At 39.0% G+C, this 18,171-nt stretch overlaps 1 protein-coding gene across 26 annotated transcripts in view; it reads left to right on the top strand.

Annotated features, from left to right (window-relative positions):
• Nucleotides 1-10,003, top strand: part of SOX6 (SRY-box transcription factor 6) — a 765,761-nt gene extending 755,758 nt beyond the window's left edge. For all 26 annotated transcript variants that reach the window (XM_061610274.1, XM_061610275.1, XM_061610270.1 and 23 more), the window contains one exon: nucleotides 469-10,003. In XM_061610274.1, the coding sequence (XP_061466258.1) occupies nucleotides 469-772 (304 nt within the window). In that variant the 3' untranslated portion in view covers nucleotides 773-10,003. The remainder of the gene's footprint in view (nucleotides 1-468) is intronic.
• Nucleotides 10,004-18,171: the final 8,168 nt, after the last annotated feature.

Consider the following 18,171-nt stretch of genomic DNA (forward strand, 5'->3'; position numbering starts at 1 on the left):
CTGCATGCCCCCTAAACCTGTTCTGAGGGTTCATCCAACCCTCCAAAGCAGATTGGCGGATGTTATGGGGAGTGGAAAGAGGGGAAATCCCCTTGCAGTAGTTCAAGTTATTCCACTAGCACAAGAATTTAGCTGAATTCCACTCAATGAAATTTGCTCCCATAAGAAGTAGAGATGGGCAACAACTTGGGTGGTTTCAAAAGAGTATTTGACAAAATCGTGGAGAGCAAGGATATTAGTTGGTCATGTTCCAGCTCCACTGCAGGGGCAGTATGTGTCTGAATGCTACTTGCAGGGAAGCACAAGTGGGGAGACTACTTGTGGGTTTCCTATGGGCATCTGGTTGGCCACTGTGAAAACGGGATGCTGGATTAGATGGGACTTTGGTCTGATCCAGCAAGGCTCTTATGTTTTTATAAAAGGCTTCTTATGTGAACTCAAGGAAATCTTTTCTCGTTTGTCTTGCAGGCAACAGCCTCAGATTCCAATCACCACAGGAACAGGTGTGGTCTACCCTGGTGCTATTACTATGGCAACTACGACACCATCGCCTCAGATGACATCTGATTGCTCCAGCACCTCGGCAAGCCCTGAGCCCAGCATCCCTGTCATCCAGAGCACTTATGGCATGAAGACGGACAGCGGGAGTCTTGCTGGAAATGAAATGATAAATGGGGAGGATGAGATGGAAATGTATGAGGACTTTGAGGATGACCCCAAATCAGACTATAGCAGTGAAAATGAAGCCCATGAGGCTGTCACTGCCAACTGAGGAAGTTTGCTGAATTAAAGTACTCTGACTTTTTTGTTTTGTTTTGAACAAAAAGTTCTTAAATGAGCCTGCATGCATGTGTGGCTCCTACAGTTACATCTGCAGAATGGTCTTAAATGTTTCTTAATGTGTGACACAGATTGTTCCCTAATTTTCATGAACTTTTTTAAAATTTAGATGAAGACGTTAAGTATCAGACATTGGGACTTGAAAACTTATACAAATCAATAGCTGTCTTACAAGTCTTACCTTTTTTGTCTATTTTTTTCTCCCCCTGGATGCTGAGAAAAAAGGTTTTAAGTTACTGTTTTAAATGGGGGTTTTACATTCTCACTCAGGTATGCTGTGCCAGCCTACAGGTTGTGAATGTTTTTATTCTGAATTATTTTAGAAAACAGAAAAAAAGAAGTGCAAATTTCCTACCATGAAACAGAACAAGTCCTCAAGTGTGTGCATCCGTGTGTCTTTGCTCATCTTTTTTAAACAAGGTCTCTAAATTCCATTTTTTCTCCATTTGTATAGCTGATCTTCTGATGTGCCAAACTTTCATAACTTTTGAATCTTAACATTTAAAAAAAGTCTTAAGGGAGACACTGTAAAGTCTTAGACAATCCTTTGGCATCTTAAAATATCTATAATCTTAAAAATAAAAACCTAATTTTTCCAGAAAATGGTAAATTACTCAGGAATCTGGAGATAGGATATTCTGAAAATAGTGAACATGATTGCCACAATGCACTTGCCCAGTTGCTTCTGCCTCTTAATGTACCATCAGTATAAAATACTAAGTAAGCACAAAAGAGCGATCACCAGCTACAGACAGGCCTATCTTAAGAATGTAAGGCCACCTCCAAATCCATTCACAGTCCCTTTGCTTTTAACCCTTACATTCAGTCTTAATTACATTTTCTCTTAACAATGTATTCATTCCAGAATGTCAGGGGTCCACGTACTTTTTTTTTAAAAGTATGTTAGGTCAGCATTATATTTTCATTTTGCCATTTTCTTTATAAAATGCCCTTTCCCCTAAAAGCCTGTGGGTTTCTTAAAATAGCAGAGCACTTAATATTGAAAGGAAACTATATGCTTATATGGGAAATCATGTTTTTTCATGTCAAAAACACTTGGGAAAACTCTTTGACATGTAGAACAAAAGGATGCAAATAGTATGTCTGTGCTATGTGTCTGTTTTATACTTGGGCCAGGATCCAAAGAATTATCCAGCTAGTTCCACAAGGCCAAAAGTGCTTTGGACTTATGTTTCCTGAGCTGCAACCCACCTTCTCTTTGTATGAGCCAATTTTGAAACTGAGGAAAGTTGTTTCAGAAGCAGTATGTGATGTGACATTGTTATTTGGTTCCAAGGGGGAAAATTAATAAAAATCCAGCTGAGCTAATATAACCCTTTGGGCCCTCCTAAAGTGTCCCAACTAAATTCCCTTTATGGTTGCATAGCATACAAAAACTCCCTGAGTTTTCCTCATGGGATTTTGATGCAAATGCTGTGCTAATAGTCACGTATCATTTGCTGACATCATTTTACTGCTCTCTTTTAGGTTTCAAATTACTTTACCAATAGAGGCCTAACATGCAGGAAAATATTTGAAGGACTTTAGGATTTGCCCTATAAACTAAGCAGGCATACAGCTGTTTCTCAAGCATAGTATGAAATCAGATCAATATCTGTGAAGTGCTCAGGCCTTCAGATCAAAGGTGCTACAGAAATTTAAAAAATTATGCATTTCATTTCTAATACATAATTTTCTTAAATATAAATCTGACTTCTAAAGAAGGGGGGGTGGCAGGGACAAAACATTCCCAAGTTAATAATCTTGGTCTTAATATAAACACCCAGTGGTCCAAATCAACTTGGTGGATGTCAGGGTTCACTCCAGATATTTGAATTTGATCTTTTTTATGCAGCGTTGAAGGTCTAGGCCACAGTCTACTGTCTGGGTTTGAGGTATAGTAACATCTAGACACTCCCGTGATGAGCACATGCTATAGAAAACAACTACATTTCGTAAATACGTATGTTTAGTAATCAGGCCACTTATATGAATAAGCTTTGATTCAGGATTTTTCTAAATATTCAGTCACACAAAGAGAAGGGGGGGGAAATCTGTTGTTTACTTATTTTTAGTATACTCCATAAAGATGGCAATTGTATAGGGGCAAAATATTGGTGCCCTCTAAATAAAGCCAACTTCACACAAATACTTGATGATGTGGGAGCCACATTTCATTACATTTATGTGGTGACTGCTTTGGGCATCAAATTAGTTGTGTGCAATTTCTCTGTGCCAGCACAAACTGTCAACATGAATGTTTTGAGGTGATAGACATCAGGTACTAATTCAGATAGAGCAACTAACATACAAATACAATTTCAAGCAGCCTATTCCATGCTGACTCTGAATTGTTTGAAGTGGGATTATGTTAAGGGTTCTTCTTTATGTAAAGATGCCACCTTTAAGGCTGGAAGCGCACCCTCATCTCTCGCTAGCTTTGCTCAGGGGAAAGAATGCCAGGATTTCTAAAAACTTTTCTGCACCTTGTGTGATGGCCAAACCAGCATGTGATACATGCATAGGCATGAACCAGTTATTCTGAAAACATGAATTGCAAGTAGGTAGGGATGGGGAAGAAATTTGATTCAGTTTACATTTAAAGCCGAATCTATCAAATCTGCACTTTCTGAAACAATATGAGAACCGAACACAGTCATCGTTTGAAATTCACACATCCAAATTTTGTTGTGCAAAATGCAGTTATTAGGGGAAAGTGTGCATAAAAATGAATATATTTGTGAAAATAAGAATGCAAAAATACTTTAATATTAGGGGACATTGCTTGCAAAAATGTGTACATTAGTCAAAACTGCATACTAATGTGCTTATTAGGAGAAATTTGCACTAAAATGCTGAAGAATCTTCACATGGATTTTTTTAAAAAAAATTCAAATTGCTGCAGAAATGGGGAGAACTGAATTTAAGACTGAAAAAAATGAGAAATTGAGAGAACTTCCCTCCCTAGTTGCAACCCATGCAACAAACAACAATCCCTGGCTCAAAATAGAAGCCTATTTTACCAGTAAGCAGTGTATAAATTAATGATATTGATAAGAATTATTATGGGCTTACCAATTATGGTTTGTTTCCGTGAAACAAACCATGAGCCCTGGTTTGGATGTTATTCTAAGCCTGGGATCATGGTCTGTTTCTCTCACGTACCAGTACAGAACAGCAAACCCAGTGTGATTCATTTGTGCGTAGTAAACCACCTCTTATGGCTTATCATGACATGCAAACATGGCAATATTAGTGCAGAGCATTGGCATGCTATCATACAATCTTGCAGAATTATTAAAGAAAACTAATGCTCTGACAGTTTTCAGAAACAATGCTGGAGGTGGAGGTAGTCAGTTTTTGCAATGTAAAAATAGACAATTTAACCCACACAAGCAAGTGGAGACTGCTAAGTTTACATGAAAAAATATTTTTATTACATATAAACACTCTCATCAAGCTTTGGCAGCCATTTTGTGGCATGATCTCTCTTTAATATTTATTTGAATAGTGTTCTCATGTCTATAGCTAAAGCAATAAAATTGTTCTAGCCGAGATCTTTAAAAGCACTTGTTGTGTCATTAGCTGGTGAGCGCCCTCTTTATCTAGTTAAGGTACTGAAAGAAAATCCTTTGTTATTATGATTATTTGGGAATTTGAGCTGTTCTACATGCAGTTTGGGGAGGTACCATTTTTTCCCTAAAGAATGATTATTTATTATTTTTCTACAAGTTTCTCCTTTTATAAATCTCTCTCCACCCTACATTTCTTTTCTCTCCATTTCTTCATTTTTATTTTATTTTTGCTCATAGGTAGAATGCTGTATTGCTAGCGTATTTTCTGTAATTATATTTGCACAAAGGCAAACATTTAGTTTAGTGGTTTAATTTCTTTTTATAAATTTTATTACCATGCCAAAATAATATTCTGCAGGCTGGCAGAGAACAAAGGACTGTTCTTTAGGACTGAAACTTGATTTTGCTCATAGTACAAAAACACACACTCGGCAGATGTTATTTCGTAAGTGTTATAAGCACTGGATATAAATGGTATTTTTTATCACTTCTAACTAATGTGAAACTGTTGTACAAAAACAACATGAACAAAAGTCATCTGTTTCGACTCGTGTGGGCCTGCCTCACAGTTGCCGGATTTGAGTCATTTTAATGTCTTTGTTGTTTCATTTATTTATGCAAAATTCATATATGTATTAATACTTTGTTTTAGCTCCAGCCCTGCATCTGTGTTGATGATCTATAACTTAAAGCTGCATTCTTGACACTGATTGGCTCTTCATGAATCAGCAGAGGGTAGAATACTACTTTGTTGGTCAGGTTGGGTAAAAAAAGGTATTTTAATCTAAATAGTGCAGAAACAGTGTATTATATTTATTAGCCAATATTGGCTCTAAAGTGTCAATAGAAATTAAGGAAGGACAATCACATGGAAACACAAACTTTTTTTCATTCTTAATTGGAGCTCAAAACAAAGTTTTTGATAAGTCACCATCTCATTTTAGATTTTTTTTAAAAAATGTGTAAATATAACATAGGAAATAGAATTTTATTTTTTGTTCATGGATACTTAGTGAAGTATAAGTTATGTATTTACTTTTGTTGTGTATCAGTGTACATTGGTCCATATTAAATGCTGACAAATCACTGTACCTCATGTAGATGCTGAATTTACACCTGCAGTGCGAGAGCAGTATTGTGGACCTGTAGCAAGGATGGCAAGATGCCTCACTTGTGCCCTCCTTCAAATCTGAATCCTGTATTTCATAAATATCTAACATTTCAAAATATTGCACCTGTTTATAGAATAGGGGAGAGGATCCCCTGGGGCCCTCCAGATGTTGCTGGATTACAGCTCCCATAAGCTCTAGCCTTGATAGGAGTTGGAATCCAGCGTCTGGAGGGCCAAAACTTCTCCATCCCTGCTGTACAATAACAACCCTCCCTCTTTGGTAATGGCATTGTATTTATTAAGACTAATAAAATAATAGTTAGAGATTCAGCCTGATAGTCTGTTCCCCAGGACTGTTACACCAGCAAATTAATGCATAGAATGTGGAGTGCCAACTACTCCCCTTGTGCAGCATTGCAGACCATGACTCTAGTCAAGAAAAAGGATGTAAATCACATTTACATCTCCATCGAAATATATGGGCAAGTTGGGCACTACTAATTTAAGTCCCATTGATTTAAATTAAACATAACTTTCTCTTGATCAGGGCCATGATGTAACACTGTTGTTGCAGGCTCTGGCGCCTTTGCCAATATAGTCCTATTAAATTCCTTGGAAGTAGATTGAATAGTATAATCAATCACTGAACAGCTCCTATCCTCAAAGTACACTATCCAAATAGCTTCCATCCTCCTCCTACTTAATTAGGCTTACTGTAAAAAGCAACTGCTTTAAGAACTAGTTTGCATAAGTGCCAGCTTTCTAGTTTAGTTTGTACTCAGTTTGCTTCATAATTTGTAATTTGATCCCAAGTGAAACTGATGAAAGTTCTTAAATTTTGTCTGAAAGTAACCAATGTGAATAGCAAAGTGTGTCAATGAGGATAACAAATTAAGAAAGTAAAATAAATAAATAAATGGTGCTCTGGAAGGTTTTCATTAGCCAAGCTTTTGTAAGCAATGCCAGTTATTAAATATAAGACTGAACTGGTTTGATCTGTATTTGGTGTGGAATGATACTGGCATATAAAACAATAAAACAATAATAAAGTGGCTTATAGAATTCTTTGTTAGAAAAGACCATGGTAAACAGAGTTCTCTAGTGCCCAAGAATAATACTGATTAAAAAAATTAATCTGATGCCAAACACATATGTAACAAGAATATCTGGGCTGTGATCAGTATTTCTGGATTATTTCCCAATTTTCCTAGCAAAGGCAAAGTTTATAAAAGGCTTTTATTTCAAGAGAAAACTTACGAAATGCTTTGTTACCAAATCGAAATAAATACTTCAATTGACTTGATATTTAACAAATTGAAAATAAAGTCTTAATGAAACTGAAACACAATTTCACAGGGTTTATGCTTTATAGAGAGAAAAATAGCTGTAATCAAACACCCCATTTCTTAGAATATAAGTTGTAGCCTTATACATAGTCAAAAGCAGAAAGTGGCGAGCATCCAAAAATCCAGGAATAAAAAAGGAGGGAAAATCCCAAGATGCTAGAAAATGAGGTGTGGTCCATGGTGGTCATCTATCATTTCAAGCAATCTTGCTAGAAGAGAATATTACAGACCAGTCCATCCCCTGACAAAGGCCAGACAATATAGTGGTTGAAATGCATTGTGCTATAAAAAAAGTTAACACCTCATTTTCCAGCATCTTGGGATTTCCGCCCCTTATACAGAGTCAGCAGCAGCTGTCCAGGGATGCAGGCAGAGTCTTTTGCCTTTCCTGCTAACTGACTTTTTTAGCTAAAGATGCTAGGGTTTGAACCTGGGACTTTATACATGCAATGCATGTGCTTTATCACTGAGCTGAAGACGCCTCCTCCTCTTACCTAAATTTATGCTGGTACCCCAAATATGCCCTTTGGGGAAAGCTGTGGAATCACCAACTGATCCAAAATCACTGTGCTCACAGTTATCAAGAGGCAGTGTAAAGGGGACAAGCTGGGATTGCAGTGGAGTAACAACTCCCATACATATGGCTATTCTGTTCATTGTGTGTGTGTGCGTGCGTGCGTGCGCACGTGTTATTTACAGTAAATACAGAACCCTGTGAAAAAGGACAGCAGTAACTTAAAAAAAAAGATTGTGTAAATGAAACAATGATTGTGTAAATGCAAATATCCCCTAATACAAAGTTAAAGCATGAACTCCTACTGTATCTAATGATGCTCTTTGTCTTCTTGAAGCCTGACATTTCTTTCTACTTTACTGAAAATAATTTTCCAGTAAAAAATGCCGTAACGCTCCAGTCCAGAGAAGCACTTAGTGCTGGAATCCTCACACCACACATTCTGGAATAGGCCTAGTGGAAGCCCATGTTACTACTTCAGAGAAAGTGGTACGAAGATCACAGCCTCAGGCACCAGTTTAACTTTAAGCAATGGAGCCATTCTACTGAAGTCCAAAAGATTTAAGTATATGTTTAAAGCTGAGCAGAATTTTATGTGTATATCTGGATTGGATCTTCAGTGCCAACAACTGCTCTAGAAATGCAGCTGGTAGAATGTATAATAGAGTATTTCATATTTTCGATAAAAAATAGTCTCAGAACCTAGATGTTTGCATGTGTGTTTAAAGACTGAAGTTGGCACTTAAGCATGTCCTGTTTAAAGACTAACATATGACCTCATTTGATTTTTTACAAAGGCACTTACTCTTTTTCTCAAACTTAAATTCTCTTTACTTTCCTCCTTCTCTTCCCCCGCCCCTTTTTCTACCAACCATTGTTCTCTGCAATTTTTCTTAGACAACTTCTTTGATATACTGTAATGTCTTAATCTGATGCTAATACAAAAAAAAAGCATTTACAGAAGTGAGTTGGTATTTTTTTTTATATCTAGATTTATGCCATTGAGTTCCATATCTCCCCTTAAAAAATAAAACAAAAACATATTCAAGATTAATTTTTTAAAGTTCACAAAAAAGTATTCTGAGGGAGTTCACTCAATGTTTGCAAAGAGGAGGGTGGGTCTGCGGCGTATGTGTGAAAGGAAAATGTATCCAATTGGTATTTATGGCAATATGAAAGTTATAAAGCAGCTTAGTGACAAAGTTTGCTTTATAACTTCTGCTTTCTTAAAAAAACACAAGTGAGGTCCTTGGTGCTCTCAAAAAGTTTGGGGAATGTGCAAATATTTAACTGTTTGTATGCTGCACATTGCAGAACTGCTAGTGTGCATTCTCCGTATTGTCTTCCTTTGTCATTTGTGTTTTGCTTTCTCAAAAGCACAGGGTTGTTTTTCCCACGCACCCACCCCTGGTTACCCTTCATCAGCCTGTAGAAAATTTCAGAATGTTTTAGTATTTTTGTTCCTTCATTATTGTATTTGCCATGTACAAATGTTTTAATTACATTAAGACAAGCTTATAAGCTGTTACTACATAACTTATCTTACTGTAACTCTTTTCTTTCCTGACATTGTAATTTGTTTGTGATGTATATTGTGAGATTGTATTCTATGTTAATTTAATCAGCACAATTCACTGACATGCTGGACTGACATGCTAGCTGCTGTTTCAATGTGTAAAGTTTTTGTGTAGAGCTGTTGGGGGACAACTGAGACTCCCTTTGTCAAGGTACTATGCTTTGGTTCCTATAGCAACAGTGTGGGTGTGGCTCTTAATGATGCTAGGGCTGCTGTTTCTACACCCACAAGCATTTTTGTTTAAACTGGCAGGTTTTCTTTTTAGAAATTCTACATACAGTGCAGGTACCTATCTGGGCCCAGGGCTGGTAATTTTTTGGGCATGTAGAGGAAAAAAACCCTAGTGTCTATTGCTGCTTTGAATATGTTTTAAAAGTCTGAAAATGTAAATAGTTTATCCAAAAAAAAAAAACCTTGTACAGTCCAGTGTAAAGTTTTTAAATGAACTTAAAAGGTTGCCATTACATCTCTCACACACTCTCCTCTTGAAGCAGTTTAAAAAGAAAAGAAAAAAAGGTTTGGTAAGGATGTTGATTTTTTTTAAGTATCTGTGCTATTAATTTAAGGGGGGGAGAATCAGCTCTGCTTCATAGCATAAACAGATTTCTTGGATTTTGTTGTGCAGTACTGATGTGAGGTAAATTAAATATTAAATGATTTTCAGTGGTACTTTTAAGAATCTTCTCTTCTCCTCTGCCTCAGAAATTCATGGAAACGACAAAACTGAAAAAGACTGTCTTTATATCGTATATTCTGGTGTATGTTGGCACCTTACCTACATAATTTGAGGGGATTTCCCCCTTTTTTTCTCCCCCCCTTTTTTTTTGCACAAGGTGCTTTCCTGATATGTTAAACATGTCATCATTGGGTGATACCATATGCCATGATAAGGGGTTCTGACCCCTCAGGGGAGTGTCTATAAGACTGCCTATTTATGCTCATTTACCTCAAGACTGTCCTCTCTACCCTTAATCTATTCACCATCACTCCATCTTTTGTACTGCTGTTGACACTTACAGATTAAAGATAAATTTTGTTTTATGATATGTATGTGGCTTTTTCTGTGCAGCCTATTCTGTTCTTTTTATATGTAACAGTCAGCTTCAGATCCCTAGGAGCTGCTAGTGAGAAAAAGCCCTGTAGATCAATTGACCAATTCCTTCTGATCAGCGTGCACGCACACACCCACACCTTTCATTGTTACTCTACTGACTGCTTCTTCATGTCACATCAGCAGTTTGGTTTTTGAACTTTGCCTGAATGAGCTCAAGTAGTAGTGCATGTGTGAGCAGGAAATGCTTGTAAAAGCAACCTCGTACAAAATGGCTATTTTTAAATATTGAGTAGGAATGGAACAAAAGTTTTGTCTTTTTGATCCACCTTCATTTTCATTTCTCTTACAATCCCTTTAGACAAACTGACAGAATTTAACAATATGAAAACAGATACCCAATGTTGTCTTTGGGCAAACAGCACAACCCTTATATTACATTTGGCTTTTGATTAGCTTCCTCATGGTAAAACAATAAACTACTGTCAAGTGTCCTATAATAATAAATAACAATAAAAATAATAACAGAATTCTTGCAAGAGAGTTTAGCCTAGTTTTCCTCAATTATTTTCTAATGCAAAGTGCAGGAGGAAGAAAACCTTTGATTGTCTAAAATGATACAGCAAAACTGACACACCTACCTGAATAAAAGGCCCAAGGTCAGAAAGTAATTATAACTTTCTTAATCATGATAATTTATTTATTTACATTATTTATATCCTGCTTTTTATAATCAAAGATGAACCCAAAGTGGCTTGTAACCATCAAATCACATCAACCACATATTAAACTAAAATCCAAACGACTATTCAAAACTACAAAGGCATCAAAAAATAACCACTCATTTTCCAACAGAAAAACTACACATAGTAAGAATGCAAAGCATAAATTAATAGGCAAAGCACCATCATACTCAGAAACCAAGCAAGCTCTGGAATACTGATTGAATCACTTTAGTAAAATGCTTTTTAAAAGGGCCAGGTCTTGGCCTGGTGCCTACAATAATGCACTGTATGGGACTGACACACTTCCCTTGGGAGGTCATTCCACAGAGTTGGTGCTACTACTGAATAGGCTCAATATCCGAGTGGATGTCCATTGAGCCTCATTCAGTAACAGCATCTGGAGGGAGGCCTCAGATGTAGAATGAAGCTATGCATTTGACACACATGTCTATAGATTCAAAGCACATCCAACTCGCATCCAAAGCACATGACTTCCCCTAAAGAATCCTGGGAAGTGTTGTTTATTAATATACGGTCACAGACCCATTCAAATAAAATAGTCAATAAAACGTCAGAATAGTTAAGATACAGAAATACAAAAGTACAGCATAAAAGAAATAGCAGTTAAAAGAAAAGAATCCTCTTGCAACTCCTTCGGGCAGAGAAGAACTTAGCCACTGACTCTGTTGTAGACTTATTAAAATCAGCTAGGAAATATTTCAAAAACCAGACCAATGGCCTGCCAGGAAAGTTCCTCATAATTGGGCCAAGTAGTCTATTGCAATCCTCCCTATAAAAATTACATACAAAAAGGACACGAGTCAATGTTCCAACTTCGTCACCACAAGGACACAGCCAGTCCGCATAAGGGGTACCTTGGTATCGCCCTTTCAAGAGAGCGGAAGGGAGACAAACCTGGCTCTGGAGAATACATGCCGATACTTAGGAATAGACAGATTCTCCAAATAGTTAGCGTGTTTGGGGAACAGGACATTCCGACCAAGATGGGTAGGGGAGCACATTTTGCAAGCATTTGATATAGAAAGTTGAAAGTCAATATCCCTAATTCGTTGGTCTAAAATGAATTTACCAGTCCTAAAATTTTGCGTAAGGATAAAATCAAAAGAAAAACCTAATGAATGCAGTTTAACAATAAAAAATTTAGACCAAGAACTGGTGTAAATGTCTTTCAAAGGAAGATTTAAATAGCCTAAAGAAGGATCACTGAAGACAACCTTAAGCCAGTATCTAAAAGAAAAGGACCATGCAGCACATTCAACAGAAACAAAGCCGGCCTTGAGACTTAAGCCTGCAGCTGTGACACACCTTGGCATTCCAAATAGAGATCTTAGGAATGTTGAAAGGACACTTTCCACAGCTGGATTAAATCCCTGGATCCAAATTGGAACACTGTATAGTAACTGAGGCAAGATTTTAGCCTTAAATACCTTGATGGCCGCTGGAATATATTGGCCCTCCTTTGTATAGAAAAATAAAAAAACTGCCTTGGTAGTACTCTGGGCTACCTGCACTGTGTTTTCTGTGGGTGGCCCAAGAAAGGGTGGAAAAGAACATGACACCCAGGTATTTAAATTGTTTGACTTGATCTATATGTTGCCTGCCAATAATCCACTTATTTGACTGAGGGCGCCTAGAGAAAACCATAATCTTGATTTTACTATAATTAATTGTCAGCAAATTGTCCTTACAATACGCCATGAAGACACGTAATAAACGCTTGAGTCCTATTTTTGATAGAGACATAAGCACAACATCATCTGCATATAATAGTAAAGGGCATTTGGTCTCTGCCAACTTTGGAGGGTAAAAATCAGAACTTAGGCAATATCCAATCAAATTGTTCAAATAGAGATTGAATAGGGAAGAGGCTAATATGCAACCTTGATGGACTCCCTTAGTAACAGAAATAGAATTTGTCAGGTTACCTTCTACTCCACACCTTACTTGAAGTGTAGTGCTTTGGTGGAAACATTTGATAAGATAAAGCAATCTCTTGTCAATAGAAGAGTGAAGCAATTTGAGCCACAGTTTGTCTCTAGGGATTGAATCAAAAGCTGACTTCAGATTGATAAATGCTGTAAACAAACCATTTCCAAAAGAGGTAATATATTTCTCGGCCAAATGGTTTAAGACTACACAGTGGTCAATGGTAGATCGACCCTTTCTAAAGTCTGCCTGTTCATTTCCCAAAATATTCTCATCCTCTATCCAAGCTGCAAGCCTCAGGTTCAAATAACTAGTACATAGCTTACCCACTATCACATGTCTATAGAAGAAGGCAGTCCTGAAGGTACCCATGTCCCAAGCCATTTAGAACTTTGTAGGCCAACACTACTGCCTTAAATAGAGCCCATACACACACAAACAGCCAGTGCAGATCAAACAAAATTAGCATACTATGCTCTGAATAACTAGCTACAGCCAGTAACTAGGGTTGCCAGGTCTCTGGTTTTCACCTGCAGACTCTGGAATTTTGGAGTCCTCTCTGGGTTTCTGGGTGAGGCACCTCAATCTCTGGACTCTCAGCTTTCATGTTTTTAAAAAATTAAGTTTCCAGGTGGACTGTTTCATGAGATATACACCAAAACATCAGCCACCCCCTTGCAACTTCTGTTAAATGAGCTCATAGCTGGCTGCTCTAATCCTGCCCTTTCAGGTTTGTAGCTAGTAAGTGAAGCCAGGGTTGTGACTTGTGACCTCCAGGGAATGCCTAACCCCCCATTGCAAAGCTAGAAAACTGCTGTTTTTTTTTACTGTTTATCTGAAAATCTCATAAATTGAGTAAGTATATAGCTTTCATACTTTTTCTCTCTTGTGTGCAGGAGTCAAACAAGTTTAAATTTTCCTGGGCTATTGAAGAGGTCAGTGTTTTGAAAACCTCCCAATACGAAGCTTTCGTCCAATACTTGCTTTTCTGGGAGTAAAGCTGCAATGCTAATCCCACATACCCAGTGTAAACCCCATTGAATTCAATAGGACTTACTTTCAAGTATTTTATTTATTTATTTATTTATTTAGTTGCATTTCTAAACCGCCCTATAGCTAGCAGCTCCCAGGGCAGTGTACAACATGATAAAACCACAATATTTAAAATATAGCAAGTGTGTATTGCACAGACAATAAAAAACATTATATAAACAAAGTAAAAGAAAACTAGAAACAAAATAAATAAGATTAAAAGCATAAAATACATTAAAATGCCTGGGTGAAGAGGTGGGTTTTTACCTGGCGCCGGAAAGATGACAGGGAAGGCGCCAGGCGTATCTCATCTGGGAGGGCATTCCATAATTCGGGGGCCACCACCGAAAAGGCCCTAGATCTTGTTACTGTTCTCCGGGCCTCTGTATGGGTTGGGACCCGGAGAAGGGCCTTAGACGTCAAGCGGAGTGAATGGGTAGGAATATAGCGAGAGAGGCGTTCCATCAGATTTTGCTGTCCAGTGCCGTTAAGGGCTTTATAGGTAAGGACCAACACTTTGAATCTGGCCCGGAAACATATTGGAAGTCAGTGCAGTTGGGCCAGAATAGGTGTTATGTGGTCGAATTTCCTCGTCCCAGTAAGAACTCTGGCTGCAGCATTCTGCACTAGCTGAAGTTTCCGAATCGTTTTCAAAGGTAACCCTACGTAGAGAGCATTACAGTAATCCAATCTGGAGGTTACCAGAGCGTGAATAACTGAGGCTAGGTTCTCCCTGTCCAGATAGGGTCGTAGTTGGGCTACCAGCCGAAGCTGGTAAAATGCATTTCGTGCCACCGAGGCTACCTGAGCCTCAAGTGACAGAAGCGGATTTAATAAGATCCCCAAACTACGGACCTGTTCCTTTAGGGGGAGTGTAACCCCATCTAGGGCAGGTCTGACATCAACCATCTGAGCAGAGGGCCCCCCAACCAACAGCATCTCAGTCTTGTCAGGATTGAGTTTTAGTTTGTTCGCTCTCATCCAGTCCATTATCGCGGCTAGGCAGCGGTTCAGTACAGCAACAGCCTCACCTGAGGAAGATGAAAAGGAGAAATAGAGCTGCATATCATCAACATATTGCTGGAAACGCATTCCATAACTCCTGATGACCTCACCCAGCGGCTTCATATAGATATTAAAAAGCATGGGGGACAGAACTGAGCCCTGCGGGACCCCATACTGGAGCACCCAGGGACTCGAGTAGTGCTCCCCAAGTATCACCTTCTGGAGACGATTCCCAAGATAGGAGCACAGCCACCGCCAAGCAGTGCCTCCAACTCCTAAATCCGCGAGTCGCCCCAGAAGGATACCATGGTTGATGGTATCAAAAGCCGCTGAGAGATCAAGGAGAACCAACAGAGTTACACTCCCTCTGTCTTTCTCCCGACAGAGGTCATCGTACAGGGCGACCAAGGCTGTTTCTGTACCAAACCCCGGCCGAAAGCCGGATTGAAATGGATCCAGATAATCAGTTTCATCCAAGAGAGCCTGGAGTTGGCGAGCAACCACGCGCTCTAGAACGTTGCCCAGAAATGGAACATTTGCTACCGGCCTATAGTTGTTAAAGTTATCAGGGTCCAAGGAGGGCTTTTTTAGGAGCGGTCTCACTATCACCTGTTTCAGGCAAGGTGGGACCACTCCCTCTCGTAACGAGGCATTAATCACCTCCTTGGCCCAGCCGGCCGTTCCATTTCTGCTAGCTTTTATTAGCCACGAGGGGCAAGGGTCCAGAGCGGAAGTGGTCGCCCGCATCTGTCCAAGCACCTTGTCCACATCCTCGAGCTGTACCAACTGAAACTCATCCAATAAAACAGGACAAGACTGTGCTCTGGACACCTCATTAGATTCAACTGTTACAATATTGGAGTCAAGGTCCCGACGGATGTTTATGATCTTGTCTTGAAAATGCCTCGCAAACCCCTCACAGCGGGCCATTGATGGTAATATTGCGTCCGGAGAACCAGAGTGTAAAAGTCTCCAGACAACCTTATAAAGTTCCGCTGGGCGGTTACAAGATGACTGAATGGAGGTAGCGAAGTATTGCTTCTTTGCCATCCTCACCGCCTTCACATAGCGTTTCGTGGAGGTCTTCACAAGTGCATAATTACAGCCGTTGGGAGTTCGTCTCCATTTACCCTCCAACCGTCTCCTTTCTTGCTTCATCACTCTTAGCTCCTCGGTAAACCAAGGAGCCAATTGAGCTCTGCAATGGAGAGGGCGCACCGGGGCGATTGTGTCAACTGCCCTGGTCATTTCCGTATTCCACAGAGTGACCAGGGTTTCGACAGGATCGTCAGTTTTATCAGCCGAAAAATCCCCCAGAGCCCTCTGAAATCTTTCAGGATTCATTAGTCTCCGGGGACGGACCATCTTAATTGGTCCTCCACCCTTGCAGAGGGGAGAAGACAATGTGAGTCTAAATCTCAAGAGGCGATGATCTGTCCATGACAAAGGAATAGATGTAAGATTCCTCACTCCCAGATCACCTTCCCCCATTTCAGTGGCAAAAATCAAGTCTAGAGTATGTCTAGACATGTTTAGGATTGTGCTGTAAATTAATGGGACTTTTAAGTGAACATAGCAAAGAATTGTGCTTGTGTTGTAAATTTTTTCCTCCCCCTCCAATCCTATTTTTAAAAGCAATTAGGCAGGGCTTACTTAGGTATCACAGCTTTTATTATGTAGGAAACTGTTTTTTTTTTAATGTTCTGCAATGACTGGTTACATTGACAATAAACTATTATATGGGGTATATGTATTTTTACATCTGCAGTGTGCGTGGAATCTTTCCAACAACCCTGTGAGGTAGGGTTGGTGACTGGAAACCAAGGCAACTCACAATAAGAAATAAATCCCTTTAAAATCCAATAACCATAAAAACAGTTGCAAAACAGCTTGAAGCGGCATGATTCTGAATTTTGGGTTGGGTGAATGAAGTACCTTATCTCTTGAGGTTGCAGTTCTTTGCACAGTTCCCTGTTTGAGTAAGCCCCACTGAATACATTGGGACTTGCTTCTGAGTAAACAAACATAGGATTGCACTGTAAATATCTTTACGGGTTGAGTAAATAATAAACATCTTTGACAGTCATGCTTATATAAATATTTCTTCATACTGTGTCCCAGTAAGTATTTGATTTCACACTATGGTTGTAGATTATTTACATTTTAAGTGTGCCCTTCTTCCTTGGAGTGGTCATGGTTCTCCTCTGTTGTTTTCATCCTGAGGGGCAAGATAGGCTGATGGTAAGTAGCCCATGGTCACCCAGTACACTTTATAGCTCATTTCCATTTTGAAAAATTAATCTAAATGATTTACATGCAGGTAAAGTTTATTAAGTAGATCCACACAAATACATTTAAAGCAAATCCAACTCACGTTTAAAGTGCAGGACTTCCCCTAAAGAATCCTGGGAAGTGTAGTTTCCCCTTCACAGTTACAGTTCTCACCACCCATAACAAACTACAGTTCCCATGATTCTGTGGTGGAATCCATGTGCTTCAGATGTGTGTTGAATGTGCTTTAAATGAATGGTGTGGATCTGCCCTAGGTATGAGGTGCATTCATTAGTGAATTGAAAAGTAGAATTTTAAAAGATCCTTTTTTAAACAAAGGAAGGGTTGTAGCTCAGTGGTAGTGCTTTGCATGCAAATATCCAAAATTCAATTTCTGGAAAAGACTATTCCCTGGAATCCTGGAGAGCCAATGCTAGTCCATGTCATGAGTACTGAGCTATGTGGTACCAAATGGTCTGAGTCAGTATCAGGCAGATTCCTTTGTTCCTAAAAGTGGAAAAAGACCAAAGAGCCACAGTGACTGCAAAATTTATTTATGTATTTTATTTACAACATTTATATATCGCTTTATTTTTAAAATCTCGAGGCGCTTTACAGAAGGAATTAAAACAATAAAATTATTGACCAAAACAGCTAGTCAGGTGTTTAAAAACATTCAAAATAATAAAACCAACAATGAGTTGAAAAGAGATAAAAAACACAATAGCTTCTACCTGCCTGGGTAGGCTTGCCTAAAGAAAGATGTTCTTAGCATGTGCTGAAAAGTGTACAATGAAGGTGCCTGACTAGTCAATAGGCAGGGGGTTCCAAAGCGTAGGTACTGCCACACTAAAGGATGGATTTCTTACAAGAGCAGAACAAGTCCTATGTGGAACCCGTAACATAGAAAGCACACCTTGAACTTCACCTGGTAGCAAATCAGCAACCAGTACAGATTTCAGAGCAGAGGTACTATGTGCTGATAGGGTATCAATCATATGAGCAATCATGCCACAGCATTCTGCACTAACTGCAGACCCCGGGTCAGACTGTGCTGCATGGGGATTTCTGTGACCTTGGCTGACTGGCTGCCAGGATTCTTTTAGTTTTGGTTTTTGCTTAGGAACCCTGTCTGCTTGTGGGATGCTGTGTTTTCTGCCTTCCTCATAGGAATCTTG

Source organism: Rhineura floridana, chromosome 2 (genome assembly GCF_030035675.1).
Source record: "Rhineura floridana isolate rRhiFlo1 chromosome 2, rRhiFlo1.hap2, whole genome shotgun sequence".
Lineage (NCBI taxonomy): Eukaryota > Metazoa > Chordata > Lepidosauria > Squamata > Rhineuridae > Rhineura > Rhineura floridana.